The 15,905-nt window shown below is 41.6% G+C and overlaps 1 protein-coding gene across 1 annotated transcript in view; it reads left to right on the top strand.

Annotated features, from left to right (window-relative positions):
* Nucleotides 1–887: 887 nt before the first annotated feature.
* Nucleotides 888–15,905, top strand: part of unc79 (unc-79 homolog, NALCN channel complex subunit) — a gene marked incomplete at its 5' end in the record, with an annotated part of 32,214 nt that continues 17,196 nt past the window's right edge. The window contains 17 exons of the mRNA XM_079229033.1: nt 888–909; nt 2,340–2,460; nt 5,662–5,975; nt 6,755–6,925; nt 7,087–7,182; nt 7,284–7,339; nt 7,945–8,074; nt 8,206–8,270; nt 9,688–9,776; nt 10,194–10,234; nt 10,568–10,596; nt 12,001–12,230; nt 12,490–12,661; nt 12,807–13,037; nt 13,304–13,494; nt 14,147–14,270; nt 15,166–15,306. Coding sequence (XP_079085159.1) covers nt 888–909; nt 2,340–2,460; nt 5,662–5,975; nt 6,755–6,925; nt 7,087–7,182; nt 7,284–7,339; nt 7,945–8,074; nt 8,206–8,270; nt 9,688–9,776; nt 10,194–10,234; nt 10,568–10,596; nt 12,001–12,230; nt 12,490–12,661; nt 12,807–13,037; nt 13,304–13,494; nt 14,147–14,270; nt 15,166–15,306 — 2,223 coding nt within the window. The remainder of the gene's footprint in view (nt 910–2,339; nt 2,461–5,661; nt 5,976–6,754; nt 6,926–7,086; nt 7,183–7,283; nt 7,340–7,944; nt 8,075–8,205; nt 8,271–9,687; nt 9,777–10,193; nt 10,235–10,567; nt 10,597–12,000; nt 12,231–12,489; nt 12,662–12,806; nt 13,038–13,303; nt 13,495–14,146; nt 14,271–15,165; nt 15,307–15,905) is intronic.

Below are 15,905 nucleotides of genomic sequence, written 5' to 3'. Positions count from 1 at the left end.
TTGAGCATAAACAGTAGTAAGAAGTACAGGGGGCATTCCAGGGTGTTCCTCCCAAATATAATGGAGATGAGATGCAAATACTGCAACAGTTTTTGACACAAACCCTAATGGGATGGTTCAGACCCTGAAGTCTGTTTACCTTTCACTTGTATTTTGCTCTGTGAACATTTTAAAGAACTTTATCACAAGCTCAAACAATGTTTGTGGCAAAAAAAAAAAACACTTAATAATGGGGATATATTTAGCCTAATGACAGACCGATATTCACTGTTTAAATTAGGAAGAATTTCCAATCACAAGGGAACACACAGAATATTATAAAACATGAAAACAAAACTATGTGAAGATGTACATATTCCTCCAGGACACGTTATGCTCGTGGTCATGACAATATAACAACCATCTGTTGCACTTCTTTTATTTTTGTATGCATTATATATACAAACGTGCACGTGCATATAAGCAAATTCACTGATTTCCTTGGCATTTCTCTTCTGTGGGCTAATCAGTTCAAATAGGACGTTGTTGGAAATCATGAATGACAATTTGTCAAAGGTGGATCAGTCCATTTAGAAAGGTATGGTGTCGCGGATGTATATCAGCATTGCTCTCTTTCACGAAAGAATACAATTCTTAAAATTAAAATCAGACTCACAAAATTGGGTCTTCGTTTTAATTCAGCTAAAAGCGACCGCGCCACCGCTAAAAAGCCACAGTGCATAAATCCATCGCGCAGAGTGGTACAATCAAGCCGAGCCTGGGCTGTAAGGGGGGTATATTCACTTTTTCACGACTGAGGGAAACACAACGCCGGAGAGGAAGAAAAAAAAAAAAAACACCAAAAGAATTGACAGTCTGGGTTTTATGTTTCCCCAAGTGTCTGCGAAATGTCTACGAAGGCAGAGCAGTGTAAGTACGGCTGTGCGTGTGTGTGTGTGTGTGTGTGTGTTTTTCCTGTCTTGTCATGAAGGTTTGAGCTGGAAATGTGATTTTTGTTGGAACCAAGAACGCGAACGAGGGGAGCTGTCCTTGGTGATGAAACCGCGGTTGCCATGGCAGGTTGCAACACGTCCTCTCGCTGCAGAGTCTGGCTGCAGGCGCCGCGGTGTGTTTCTCGGCATGTTAAAATAATTAAAAAAAACAATTTAATGGCTACATCGTCACATTATCTTTTCTGTGATTGACGTGTGGCTGGATGAGGCGCCTGCAAAAAAAAAGCGAGGTGTGCTGCTGGTCTCAAGGTCGACCAGACAGAGTCTTTACTGAACAATATGGTGGTATAAGATTGATCGATAGTGCGGTTTGATCACACCGTCCTGGAGGCGGTTCTTCATGTTCTCCTCATTCCTCCGATTGCGTTTGAACAGGTGGAAAGCGGTATCTCCCTCCGGACTCTATGCCGTGTTACTGACTGATCTCTGCACAGTTGTAATCTGATTTTGCTCGATTTAAGTATGTAACAGGCATACAAAATGGGTTCAAACTTGGTGTTTAGGGCTTTCACTTCAATTGGCATAAAGTTGTGTGTGGCTGATGTTGTTTAGTGGTAAATATATGGTAGAACTAATCAGGCTAGCAGCAGAAAAAAAACAACAGAGAACAACTAATGAGCTGCGGTTATCTCCACACACACAAACAAATGTGTTTAGGCATGAACATGTCCCTCACAATGTTTAGATTTAAGAAGAGAGAAACAGGTGTATGGCTGTATGTTTTGCAACACATAATTTGACCTCACATGCTCTTGCCTGCAGCTGTTATTTTTATTTTGGGGTTTGTCAGTTACAGGTCAGGGAGGAAGCTAAACACCACTGCCCAAAGTCACAGAAAATGGGTCAGCGATCACCCATTCCAACTTCATTGGATTCTTATTTAACCAGGCAACAATAACACACTCATATCTTTTACAGTAGCGCGAGGATGATGCTAAACCGAAGGGGTCAGTGCTGAAATGTCTCTCAGTATCATCTGCTAAGAGATGAGTAAGCCCTCTGTCGTGTCTCATGTTGACTGCATATCCCCAGCTTGTCTTGGGACTTGAACCAGCAACCTTTTGTACATGAGCGTGTTTCTGTAAGCAATAGGTTGCTGAGTCCTCAAGGGTTTCCCGTGACCTCGCCGCTGTACCAAAAGGTCACCTGCTGAAGGCCAGAGAGCCATGAGAACACAGGCTCGTTGTTTAACTTGATAATTGGAGCATCTGTGTTGAATCTGAACCAGGAAACAACAACGGAAACACAGCTTTATTCCCATTCTGCCATTTGCCTCATCTGTTTACTCAGAATCAAATGACAGTCTCATGTTGATTTGCTTGTTACTCTGCTCTTTATTTTGTCTAGTTGCCTCTAAGATACGATACTTGCAAGAGTATCACAACCGTGTGCAACACAATATTTACCCTGTGCCCTCCGGAACAGACATTGCAAACACACTGAAATACTTTTCCCAAACTCTGCTCAGGTAAGTACCCTGCTTTGGTGCCAACAGGTGAAGTAACAGACTTTAGAATGTGTGATATTTAGCTTCCTTCTGGATCAGACTTACAGCAAGTTGACACTTTTTCTGAAAGGGATGACAGTGATATAATTAAATGGCTAATGTGAATTTAGTATGTCAAGAAGAAGCGAGGGAAGTGGCCAACTCGGACTGCCTGGCCTGCACTGCTCTGAAAGATAGAAGAAGATGGAGCAGATATCGCCGTGTTGTTTTGAAGCAGCTGCAGATTTATTGATTCAGTGGTCGCCTGCTAAATGAACGCTTCCTTGGGGCGGCCTGTTGTGTCCTTCCCAGAAGGGGGCCGTTGGAGGGCAGCTCCTCCGGCTCTGCAGTTGCAGGGTCAGCCTGCTCCCCTGGGTGCTGTGAAACCCGGAGGAAGGAACAGCATGTTATTTCCTCCTCAAACACAGGTCAAGTAGGCAGCCATTTTGGACACGTCTTCTTCACAATGTGTCATGTCCCTGTTTTTCCAGCGGGAGCTTCTTTCCAAATAAGCAACACTGATAGCATATTTTGGTATGTCTAAAGTTTGTTTTAATCTTACTGACTGCTGGCCTCACAGAAAATATTACTGCTGTCCAAATGTAATGGCTAATTTACAAAAAGGATAGGATTGCTAAAGGCTGAAGTTGTATGTCCTACTTGTAACATTATTTTCAGCTTAGGGTGCAATCTATTTGAGATTGGCAGCCGGCCTCAATTCTTTCAACACTTTATGCCTCAGCCCCATAAGGATTATTCCTCTGTTGAGTGGATACTTTGTGCTTAGCCTTTGCTGAAGGACTGTCCAGCACCAGCAGTCACTGTGCTGTTTTAAATATGGCTTTTCATATGTCTTTCTCACAGATAGATATTGACGGAGGCTGCTATTGTGGGAATCTGTTTTGTTTCAAGTGACGATTATGTCTCTGAAATGCAGCGACATTCTAATGCGAAAGGAATGGCTCGCGATGGTGCCACTGTTAACAGTTGCATGATATTTTCCCGAAGCAGAGCCTCTTAGCCTCCGATATGCAGAACAAGTAATTCTCCCCACCATTAGAGGGGTCTGGTTTCCTCAGCGGGGACTGCAGGATTATTCACACACCTGTGCCTTCTGAAACCTGGGGTGAAAAAAAAGGAGAAAGTGGGAATAGTGAGCCTTGAAAAGTGGAGCAGGCATGTGTCATGTTCTTGGAAAGAAAAACTGAAATGGCCAAAAGGAGGTGGTTGCTGATTCATACACCAATTTTAGGTTCAGGTCAGATCAGTTCAGAAAACAAAGAAAGGTTTACTGAAAATTACATACGCCTCTTGTCAGAAGAGGCGTAGCTTTTTCATATTTCTGCAAGTCAGATTGAGCTCTCTGTATCAATGAGCCATGCTGACTTCATGCCAAACTATATTTCTCTCAGAAGAATGACTGTAGGGAGCAGAAATCATATACAGTATTGTTTAGACATGATATTCTCTAATTCTGTTACTTTATGAAGACTGATTGTGCTTTGGATTACTGCTACATAGTCAATGATGTTGTATTGACAGTGCAGGGTTTGACAGTTAATGTATGTCATGTGTCTGTATCAGTGCATTTCTACATGTGTTTTATGTGTCGTACATGTTTGTAATTTTCCGTGTTGTTTGTACGTACGTGTGTATGTATGCACACATGTGTCTCTTTGTGTGTAAATGTTCAGTGAATGCGTGTGAGTGTGTCTGTTTATCTCTATGTTCATTGTTCAAAATAATGATGTTTTCTATATGAGAAATTGGCAGTGAAAAAGTCATACTCTGAGATACAGTCTGTTGTTTGAATTAGTCCTGTTTGTGTTTACGCGGTACAATACGCAGCTTTATGAATGAATCTACGCTGACTAACATCTTACAGAGTATGACTTTGAGGGGATAATTCAGGAAATGTTACATTCTGCTGTCGACAGTATAAACTGTTAAGCAACATGCTCAACATTATGTCTCTAATGTTATGTTAATCGATTTTGAAATCCCCTTTCTCACTTGCCGAGTATGCTGTAACTCTTTGAGTGACCTTTCAAAATAAAATAAATAAATAAACAATACATCAGCATTTATAATCTGGGCTCTCTTGATAAATCCCAATCATTTGCCTGATAGAACAGCTTAGCTCTTTAATAATGTGCAGTAAAAAGAGCAATGCTCTCTGGCCCCCCTTCCCCCATCCTCACCCTAGACGCTCCACACTCAACCCAACTAGTTTTTCCTTTTGTTTTTTCCCTTTTTAAAATTGAATATGTCCACCACCTTCCCCAGGGGACAGCAAACACAATTGTCCATCCTGCATTAGCTCACAAACATAATGCTACCAGTCATCTCCCCCTGATACAACCTATTCCTTTGTCATTATAGTTTCTCCTCTACCGTAGATTAGTTGTTACATTTATTTTAGAAACCTGAATCCATATGCCTGTTGGATCTCATTATTTCTCCTGATGATACTGATACAGTATCATAACGTATGCACACGGACATTATTTCTCTGGTGCAATAAACATGTGCTGTGACCTGTGAGCACTTGATCTAACCTCACACACATGTTTATTACTGGCTGAAGCATGTTTCAAAAGTGTCACCTCTGTATTTTCCCGAACCAATTTGGTGTCACTCCCATCCTTGACAGCCCCTCTAAAGACAAGGAAATTTCTTTTTTTTCTATATTATCTTCCACGGCTCATTGGCCTTTTTGCATGGTAGCCTCTAACCTTGCTGATTGGAAGATGGCAGCCATCTAGGGACAGTCGTTTGCACTGTGCCTTTTTGGAGAAGTATGGGGTTGCCACTGAAAACATGCCATTTTTTATATTTTTGCTCCTTGTCACCAGATACGCATGAGATGCAGTGATCATTGCAGTTTGTGCTCATGTTTTTTTTGTTTTCCAAGTGCAAAGATAGACAAAACGAGATGAATTGAATCAAAGTCACTCTGAACCGACAAAGCAGGGAAAAATTGCCCGTGCCTTCAGTGATACAGTCAAATAGTGAGACACTGCATCCTATGTGGGGTTTATCTGGGTTTGTTTTTTTCTATTTACGCTGTCTCTGTAGTGCCATTTCAATGTAATGTGCTGTTTTTTTGTGTCTTTGTTGTCTCTTTTTTTCCCTTGTTCCCCTCCCCTACCCTCCCTCCCCTCCCCTCCCGCCCCGGAGCAGCATTCTGTCCCGCACAGGCAGGAAGGAGAACCAGGAAGCTTCCAATTTGGCCGTGCCCATGACCATGTGTCTTTTTCCTGTGCCATTCCCACTCACCCCATCTCTAAGACCACAAGTCAGTTCCATCAACCCTTCAGTTACTCGCTCCCTCCTTTACAGCGTTCTGCGCGATGCCCCGTCAGACCGCGGGGGGCAGGGGCAGCAGAGTCGGGACGCTCAGCTCTCAGAGTACCCCTCTCTGGACTATCAGGGCCTCTATGTGACCCTCGTGACCCTGCTTGACCTGGTGCCCCTGCTGCAGCACGGTCAGCATGGTGAGTCAAGGCCCAGTGCACCACTGTTTGTCATCATCATCCCCGAGCCGTCTGGCCTGCATGAAGCCACTGCTGCTTTTTTGGCCTTTTTGGTAACTGGAGGAGAGAAGTCCTGCTGAGGATCTTGAGGGATGCATGGGGTGATTGGGAGCACGCTGGATCCTGTCAACTTAATCGTTTATAAGCCATTGGATACACCAGACATAGGCCTACTCTTCTGTGTATCATATTTGACTGCATGTTTGTTATGTAAAGTGGGAGAAATGTTTTACTTATGGTGTCATGTGCAAATATATAAGTTAAATGGAAAACACACTATGGCAAATGTAATGTTTTTTTTTTTTTCATACGTTTAGAATACATCTGAGAATGACTTATTTCTGCACTGTTTTTTCATGGGCTAAAGGCTGCATCACAGTCAGTGCTCTTGTTTTTCATGAATATTTTACCACTGTTAAAAAAAGCTCAAAAGCATGAAAACCCATCTTCTTGACTAGAATGTTCTACTTTTCCTGAAGGCAAATTGTACCTCAGTGGCTTTTAAAGAAAGCTCACTGCCCTCAGCTAAAGTTCATATTCTAAATGTTCTCTATCTCTTTTTTCTTTTTTTTTTGACTGTTATTACTGTTACAATTTATACAATATTTAATGACTGAAATGTCATGTACATTTTACATATGTGACTGCATACAGTATGTGAGTAATGTATGTACTGTTAATTGAATGAGTGTCTGTGTATCTCTCTTTGTCTTTTTTTTTCCTTTCCCCTTTCTCATCAGATCTGGGACAGTCCATATTTTACACAACAACATGCCTCCTGCCCTTTCTCAGTGACGATATTCTCAGCACTTTGCCCTATACTATGATCTCCACTTTAGCCACATTTCCCCCTTTCCTCCACAAAGACATCATTGAGTACTTGAGCACTTCTTTCCTCCCCATGGCAATATGTGAGTATGACCTGTCATAAGATCATTTTGACAACTAATTCACTTTTCATCATAATAGAACTGTACCTTTATGTTGGCATAATTGAGGATTTATTAAAAGTATTAATGGTATTTATTTAATGAATAAAGGAAAAAGTGAAGTAATCTTTCTCTTGCTGTAGTGGGCTCCACTAGGAGGGAGGGGGGAGTCCCGGCCTATGTCAATCTGTCTGCCTCCTCTATGCTAATGATTGCAATGCAGTACACCACAAATCCAGGTAAACCACCACAGTGGCTGCTTTCACAGCATACACGCACCTATAATTAACACTGTAATGTTGTGTATGGATCTCTTTTTAAGATGGCTTCTTCTTTCTAGTGTATCACTGTCAATTGTTGGAGTGTCTAATGAAGCACAAACAGGAAGTGTGGAAGGTAGGCTACATTAGATATTTTGTGTAAAGCACAATGGCTGATGTTTTAAATAGCTTTATGTAAGTCAAACATTTACAATGTGTTGAGAGAGAAGATCAGTGCCACTTGGCTAGATAGAGCCATAGGACGGTTAGCTTCGATTAGCATAAGGCAAAACCCCTGGCAAGGAGGGAGAAACAGCTAAGCTAGTCTGTTCAAATATTAAAAAAGTATCCTACCAGCTAAAGCTCACTAATTAACATGTAATACAATGTTTCTTTAATTAATAAAGAAACTACATTTCAAGCTAGCTGCTCCAAGCTAAGCTAACGGTTTACTGGTAGCGGTATCCATTTTTTCATTTAGTAACTCCTGGCAAAAACTCAAATATCCTAAATGTATGTCCTGAAATGCATATTCCTTTACAAAAGATATACAATACATAGTCCCGTCAATGTTTTCTAAATCTTGAACTATGGACATTGAGCAACATTTAGTCTTTAAAAAAAGGGTATAAAGCATGTTGGAATGAAAATCTTGAATAGTTGCCATTCGTTAGCATGCAAGTACCTTTAAATATCATTGCACTTTGTAATTTCTGTTGATAGTGTTTATACTGTGTGCAGGACCTTCTGTATGTCATATCCTATGGCCCATCCCAAGTAAAGCCTCCAGCTGTGCAGATGCTGTTTCATTACTGGCCCAACCTGAAGCCACCAGGAGCCATTATTGAATATAGGGGGCTTCAGTATACAGGTAAGATTCTCTTAATGTCACATCTGCTGCTTGATCTGCCCTTGAACTGACTAAAGGTCTAACGCATCCCCAATTGTTCTTCTTGTCTCCTTCCTGACTGCACCTCTTCTCTCTCTCTTCAATTTCATCAGCCTGGAACCCCATCCACTGTCAACATATTGAATGCCACAATGCTATCAATAAACCTGCTGTCAAGGTGACTTCAGTCTTAAAAAACATGTTAAATATGCCTTAAACATTAACTCTTAAATCACAGGTACATTGCATTTATGATTGTTGGATCCCACAACCCCGTAATTCCTTATGACTGGAAGAAGGCAGATTAGCATCATACTGTATTCAAAAGCTGCTTCCCTTGAGAACATCTTTGGGAACGCATGGAGCATGTGCCACATTGCTTTGAGTTCAACCATGCGTGATGGCGTGTTTGCTTTTTTGAGCCCCCTTGGTAAATATATCAGTGCATGCCTGGGCAGCTGTGGGATTGGGGTAATGATATCAGCTTCAATGCTACTTTATAACAGTCTCTGCTGTTGCTGCTCTGCTTTATCAGCTCCACCTGCTTTTATTCAACTGTGCTCAAAACTGACAAATAGAGTAGGAGCATGGGCATTGACAGGGGCCGGATTTCAATTACCAAGAGCAGGGAGGGGGTATGGAGGGAAGGGAGCTTAATTGGAAGCGGTGACCCTGTGCAGCCCTTGAGGATAGGGCGGTATAAGTGAGCACAGTAAATTACAGTGCACCATCTGAACATTGAGGCCATGAGCGTTGAGGTTTAGCACAGGGCCAGGCACAGGTTGCAAGAGAACAGAGTGCAGCATATGCATGCAGCCATCCAGGCAAAGGCGTGGGGAGACAGGTATAGGTGTCACGTGACTTCTTGGGCAATATCATGATAAACTACTGTTGGAGAGTACGATATGAGAGGGACAAATGGAAAATACTGGTAGTGAATGCTCACTGTGCTCAAAATCACATACTATTTCTTTTCATTTTTAGTACATACTAAAGATGGCCTTTCAAAGTATGTTGCATGCAGTATGTATTAAATGGGGATATTCTACCTGGTCATAACATTGCACCTTGAACTTTTACCCTCTTGCGTATATCCGCTTTGAAGAGGATAGTGGGTCAGACGAGCCACAAAAAGCAAGCTGGCTTGCATTCTGAAAAATGTGCAGTAGGACATACTGCATTTTACATACTATGTATTGGGATATAATTTGTTCTTCTGGTATATTAAACAGTATGGTAGTATGAGTATTGGAATGTACAGGTAATCTATGATATGTTTTATTCCACTTCAATGTGAAAATGACCATTCCATGAAAAAGGTTTAGATTCGATTATACCATCTTTGTCATAAGTCTGATTTATACTGGCAAAATGATTTGTCAAAACTCAATTCCATGGTGTTTTATTACTTTTTGAAGAGTAAAGCATAATGTTCAGTCTTACTCCACAACCTGAGGATTTTTGTACAGTCCCTAAATGGGCAGAAATGGTTTTCTTTCCCTCTTGTTTGTATAAAAATAAAACATAAAAATACCAGTATGTAACATTTTTAAATATCACATTCATATTCTAACACTACCTGTCTTACTTTTCAGATGTGTATAGACCCTACTCTTTCTGTTGCCCTGGGAGACAAGCCGCCTCCTCTTTATATATGCGAGGAGTGCAGCCAGAGGATAGCAGGGTATGCATCTGTTTCACCTCTTTTCTCCATCCCCCCCAGATCCTACCCCTCCTTAAATGCGACGCCATACAATACATACATCACCTACATCACCTACAGCCTGCCTCATCAATCCTCACTTTATCCCAAGGGGAAATGCATCGCCATGGTTACGTAATTCACTTGCGCTGATAATGAGATCATCATCACGAAACCACGCGGCCACTTGTTTGCCTTTTCTCCAGTGTGCGTTTAGCATGTTATAATTGCATTACTCTGCAGTGTTATATTTTAATTGATATTGAGCAAAGATATTTTGTGTCCCAGCTCTGTTAGGAAGTTAAGATATGTTTACACTCGGTGGAATTATATATAGGCTCAGAGGACCAGTTTGCCTATAAATCAAACATTGTTGATGCATTTTTTTTACCTTTTCAGAGATCACGCTGAATGGCTTGTTGACGTACTTCTACCCCAAGGTGAGCGTTCACAAACAAAAAGGTGTTTGATTGTCTCTCAGTCTGTCTTGCTCCCCACAGACAATTAGACATACAGGAAATGAGACATACATGGAATATATTCAGTGTAATCTACAATATGCATACATTTCTTCACATAATAATATGAGACAGAGGTAGGTATAGGTAGCCATATTTGTTCCTTTACTTTCATTATGTTTATAATCGGATATAACTCTGATACTTGATATTACTCTACTACTTAAGAGGTTTCCATTGAAACATGTGATTCATTTTAAAAAGCTACTTCTGTTATGTGCAAACTAAAATGTTATTGTTAATTTGTCTTTGCAGCAGAGATATCTGCCATTTGTCAAAAGAAGGTAAGATTTGTATTTGTCCTGCAGCTGCCGACTCTCTTATTTGGTCATATTTATTCTGATCCAACCCATTACAGCATGATGTCATATTGAACATTATCCAATGCTTCTCAATATTTAGGACAAATAATCCGTTGCAGTGATTTGTTGTTCATGATTAACCTCACTCACCTTCAACTTCACATACAAATGCAAATCCAAATGGTTTAAATGGTTTCATCGAAACAAAAACAAATATGTGATACATAGCAAGGTAATTTATTTATGAACCTGACACCGAGAAGCCCGAGCAGCTCAGTAAAGACCACGTCATTTCAAATGAAGCTGCCGGGGCGTGACGTTTGTTTGCTGTTGTTGAACGCGCCGCTGAGGGCAAGTGCTCCCTGCGGGTTTCCAGGGAGACAGAAGGAAAACTGAGTGTGATGATCTCAGGTATTCCCGTCAGGCCGAGCAGGCGCCGCGCGTTGTCAGGGGAAACAGCTGGCCTCCATCCTGGGTTGTCCAGCAGCTCATCATCCACAGCCTCCCTTTCTGATCAGGCTTTGTCACACTCATTTCAGAAAGCCCTTTAAACTCCCAACTGGATTTACACCAGCCCTGTCATCTTCATCTGAGAATAGCTACTTATAAATACACCATGACACCCAAGATAGAACGTACTGTAAACAGCAACAACGTCAGTAATATATCAGGGTTGTGTTTTTTGTTGTTGCAGGGTGGGTGAGTGAGAGAACTCATCATCAGAGGACAGATATATTAATTTGTTAGGGTGCACTGCATCTCTCTAATGGCACAAGATTAGAGGCTGATCAGATTAGGATGGCTCTCTAGGGCCATGCCTTTTATTTTTAGAAACCTGAGACACTGTTGGGATACATAACGACTTTTTCTATCACTGTAGATGTAGACTGATCAACATTCCCTAAAACAGTGGTTCTCAACCTTTTTTCAGTGATGTGCCCCTTGCCGAATACCGCCTGCAAAGCAGTTTTGGGTTGAAAAAAAAATGTAACACACAGCGCTGTGCCATCAGTGTCTGATTTATTATAGAATATATACAATTCAGTTTATGAATTTACACTTATATTTGATTGAATATTTATTAAAAATAACTACTTTTTAAAGGATTTTTTAATGGATGCTCATTTTAAATATATTTAACGTTACCCCCCTGAAGTGAGAACCACTGCCCTAAACCAACTCATATCGGAGAGGACGATATTCACAGTTAGAGCAGTTAGTTGCTTTTGAGGACTTTGGAAATATGTCTATTTTTAGAGGCTTGTCATAACGCATTATTGGCTGATTTTCTTTGATGGTGGCATATTTTTTTATTTTGTTGCCTCCTGCCCAGAATAGAACTGACTGATCTCCTCCTCTTCCTCCTCCTGTTTCTTGGCTTTGCAGAACTGCAGCTCTCATGTTCGGAGGGCTGTGGTCACCTGCTTCTCGGCTGGCTGCTGTGGGCGCCATGGCAACCGGCCTGTCCGCTACTGCAAGCGTTGCCATGTCAACCATCACAGCAGCGAGGTGGGGGCTGCGGCGGAGACCCATCTGTACCAGACCTCGCCCCCACCCATCAACACCCGGGAGTGCGGAGCGGAGGAGCTCGTGTGCACTGTGGAAGCTGTTATTAGGTACATCCACAGTGTTGACACTGACACATCTCAGCCACAGTGACAGAGCACATGCATATATTGCCATGAAACATGTTCCTACATGAATATATGGAAAACAATACATGCAATAAATGATATTATCCACGTCTATGCCATGTCAGGATTTTTTCCGTTTGGGTTTTTAGCTTCTTATCTGCTCATTCTCCACCAATATGATTCCTTTATCTCTTCTCTCCGATTTTGTGAATCCTATGTTATCCTCTCCATATCCATCCAGCCTTCTCAAGGAGGCAGAAATTCACGCAGAACAGCGTGAGTTTGAGATGAACAGACGTCGTCAGATGGGCCTGTCTGCCTCCCACCACTCTCTGGACAACATCGAGTTTGACAACAAGGAGGACGATCAGCACGACCAGCGGCTCCTCAGTCAGTTTGGCATCTGGTTCCTGGTGTGTAATCAAAGGCTTTTGCTTTGTCCATCAATAACAGGGAGACAAGGATGTGTACAGTGCATGGCCTCTTATCACTACCCCGCTGAATATATGGTTATCTGACTGATTAGTTTGCTTCTCTGACCTTTGCTCACATCTGCAGGTGAGCCTGTGCACACCCAATGAAAACACACCTACAGAGAGTCTGGCTCGGTTGGTCAGCATGATCTTCCAGTGGTTTCACTCCACCGCCTACATGATGGACGATGAGGTCGGAAGCCTGGTGGAGAAGCTAAAGCCTCAGTTTGTCACCAAGTGGCTAAAAACTGTGTGCGAAGTGCGATTCGATGTCATGGTCATGTGTCTGCTGCCCAAGCCGGTTGAATTTGCCAGGGTAAGGCCAAGATCGATTATAGAGGATGTACAGTGTGCTGATGTGGGTGGGAAAAGCTCATAATCAGAAAGCACAACTAACATGAACATTATAACTGCAAATATCCAGCCAATGCACATCCAATCTTCTGTATATCTCAGTCATAGCGCATGTTTCATGAATTTCATTAAATCACCATGTCACTGAGGGCTTTGTGGAAGACAGGATGCCATTTGAGCGCTTGTGCTCTGTCTGATCTAAGCCAGTCCGTTCACACTTTTCCCCAGGTGGGAGGTTACTGGGACAAGTCCTGTAACACAGTGACCCAACTGAAGGAGGGCCTGAACCGCATCCTGTGTCTGATACCTTACAATGTCATCAGTCAGCCACTGTGGGAGTGCTTTATGCCTGAGTGGCTGGAAGCCATCCGCACTGAGGTGCCCGACCACCAGCTCAAAGAGTTCCGGGAAGTGCTCAGGTACATCCACCACAACCTCAGTGTTTGCATATTTTAGCTGTTATTCTTGTACTGAAGACATGTGTTATTGCAAATAAGCAGGGGCGAGGGTGATACAATATTTCCTTATAAGTTAACTTATCTGTGTTACTTGTACCCTTCGAAAAGAAGGCTCTTTTCCAAAAATGCTACTTTTATAAAGCCCAACACTGGCTTTTGCAGCGAGGAAAATGTCTGACTAAAGAGGTGGTATCTTCCACCTATCAGAATCAGAAACCGTTTATTTGCCAGGAATGTTTACACAAACGAGGAATTTTTCTTGGCGGAAGGTGCATACATTAGACATGAGACGTTAGACGAGACAAACAACAATCAACGACAACAACAGTGCAATGGGTATTAAATTAAGTACCAAATAAAGTGCTCAGACAAACAGATAACGTTAATGTAATTGTATGTTAAAGTGACATGTGTGTTTAAGAGTTTAATCTATGCATCATTCTGGAAAATGTCTGCATAAAGGAAATCACTCGTTGATGGAGAACTAAAGCAGTGGCACTGTGTGGACCATACAATTGCAACATGAAACAACTTACCTGAACTGAACTGAAAATCTCTGATTGCGACACAGTACCCACGGAACATAATATTCTGCTCTGCCTTCTGCTTTCAGTAAGATGTTCGATATTGAGCTGTGTCCCCTGCCCTTCTCCATGGAAGAAATGTTTGGCTTCATCAGCTGCAGATTCTCTGGCTACCCAGCGTCTGTGCAAGAGCAGGCTCTGCTGTGGCTGCATGTAAGTAGCATAAACACATTCACACACACACACACTGCCTCATGTCCAGTTCACAGCCTGCGGTTCTGTCCACAGTGCGTGTGAATTGAACAGGTTATCATAGAGTGCGAGAGTCTAAGCAGGGGCCCTGCTGAATATGGATCTGGGTCACCGAATGAGACTGAAAGCGATAGGAGGGATTTTGATTTTCATCCCATATGCACCCACAGCTTGTTGCCCTGTATACATGGATTACTTTCAAGTGTTTTGTCACAACCATCAAGAGATGCTTTGATTTCCCCACATTAAATAGGTCACATTCAAGAAATGGTGCAAAATTTGACTGTACATCTTTCTCTGTATTGTATACCTCTGCTTTAGTAACTTTACAGTTTTTCATAACCTTCCTGTCCAGTGAAAATTATACAGATGTGGTGACAAACTGAAGGATGAAGTGTTTTTATATGGGTTGAGAACATTCTTCTTAAGCTGAATAAACTATTAAGAAATGTTCTTGGATCAGCAGGAAAATGTATTGATACAAAGTGGAAAACAGGGCTGTGTTTCTGAACTCATGAAAAGTTGACTTTAATATACTTGATGATCTTATAGAGTTTGATGCATTGCTATTATTATTACTGCACAATTACTACATTTATTTGGTATACTTTCAGTGTATTCAGTTTATAAAACTGTTATACTTTTATTTTGATCAGGCTTTGAATGTCGTGTAGTATTTTCACAGTGTGGGTTTAGTACTTTTACTTAAGTGAAGGATCTGAACACGTCTTCCACCACTACAGATTTTTTAGCATCGGAAATAATATCATAACTATATAGTAAGTAGGAAAATATGTTTTTTGTAACTAGTGTGATTGGACCCTTTAAATGTTTTGTGTCTCTCGTTTGGACGCAGGTGCTGTCAGAGCTGGACATTGTGGTGCCTCTTCAGCTGCTGATTGGGATGTTCTCTGATGGTGTGAACTCTTTGAAAGAGCTGGCCAATCAGAGAAAGGCACGCGCATCAGATCTGACTGGCAACACTGGGGCCCGCAGGGTGAGGGAGACAGCTGGGCCAAAACTATTGCACACAAAATATAATCATAGTTGTAATAGAGCAGAAATATGCCATTATAACACTAAGAAACAAAACAAAAACATACATAACTATCTGTGAAAAACAGATTTAAATAGGTGAGTTTTATGTACAGTTTTGAAAGTGGTGAGTTGCTGGGGGAGAGAATTTCAGAGGGAGGGTGCAGCAATAGAGAAAGCCCTGAACCCTATGAGGGTTCACAGCTCATTGTAATTTATTTTCATTCCAGTTAAGCTGCATAATCAGTTCTAAGCCAGGACTAGCCAGTATATTTAAAAAAAACCACTTCAGCCAATTTAAAAAATGTTATTACACCTTTGAGAGCTTTTTGGGGGCTATTTTGCATCGGATACCTGTTGAGGATTATGGCACTTCTAATTTATACCATTCATTGGGTTGGACTGTGTGTTGCCATGGTAACTGCCAATGTCTAAATATAGCTTCCTTTTAATTGAACTTGACTGTGATGCAGATCTATCCTTGAAATGTATAGCTGAGCAACTCTGCACTCATTTGTTCTTATAACTGGCAGTGACAGGGGAACATTGGAGACTAAAAGA

Source organism: Taurulus bubalis (genome assembly GCF_910589615.1).
Source record: "Taurulus bubalis genome assembly, chromosome: 1".
NCBI classification, from domain to species: domain Eukaryota; kingdom Metazoa; phylum Chordata; class Actinopteri; order Perciformes; family Cottidae; genus Taurulus; species Taurulus bubalis.
This window is presented reverse-complemented; position numbering and strand designations above follow the sequence as displayed.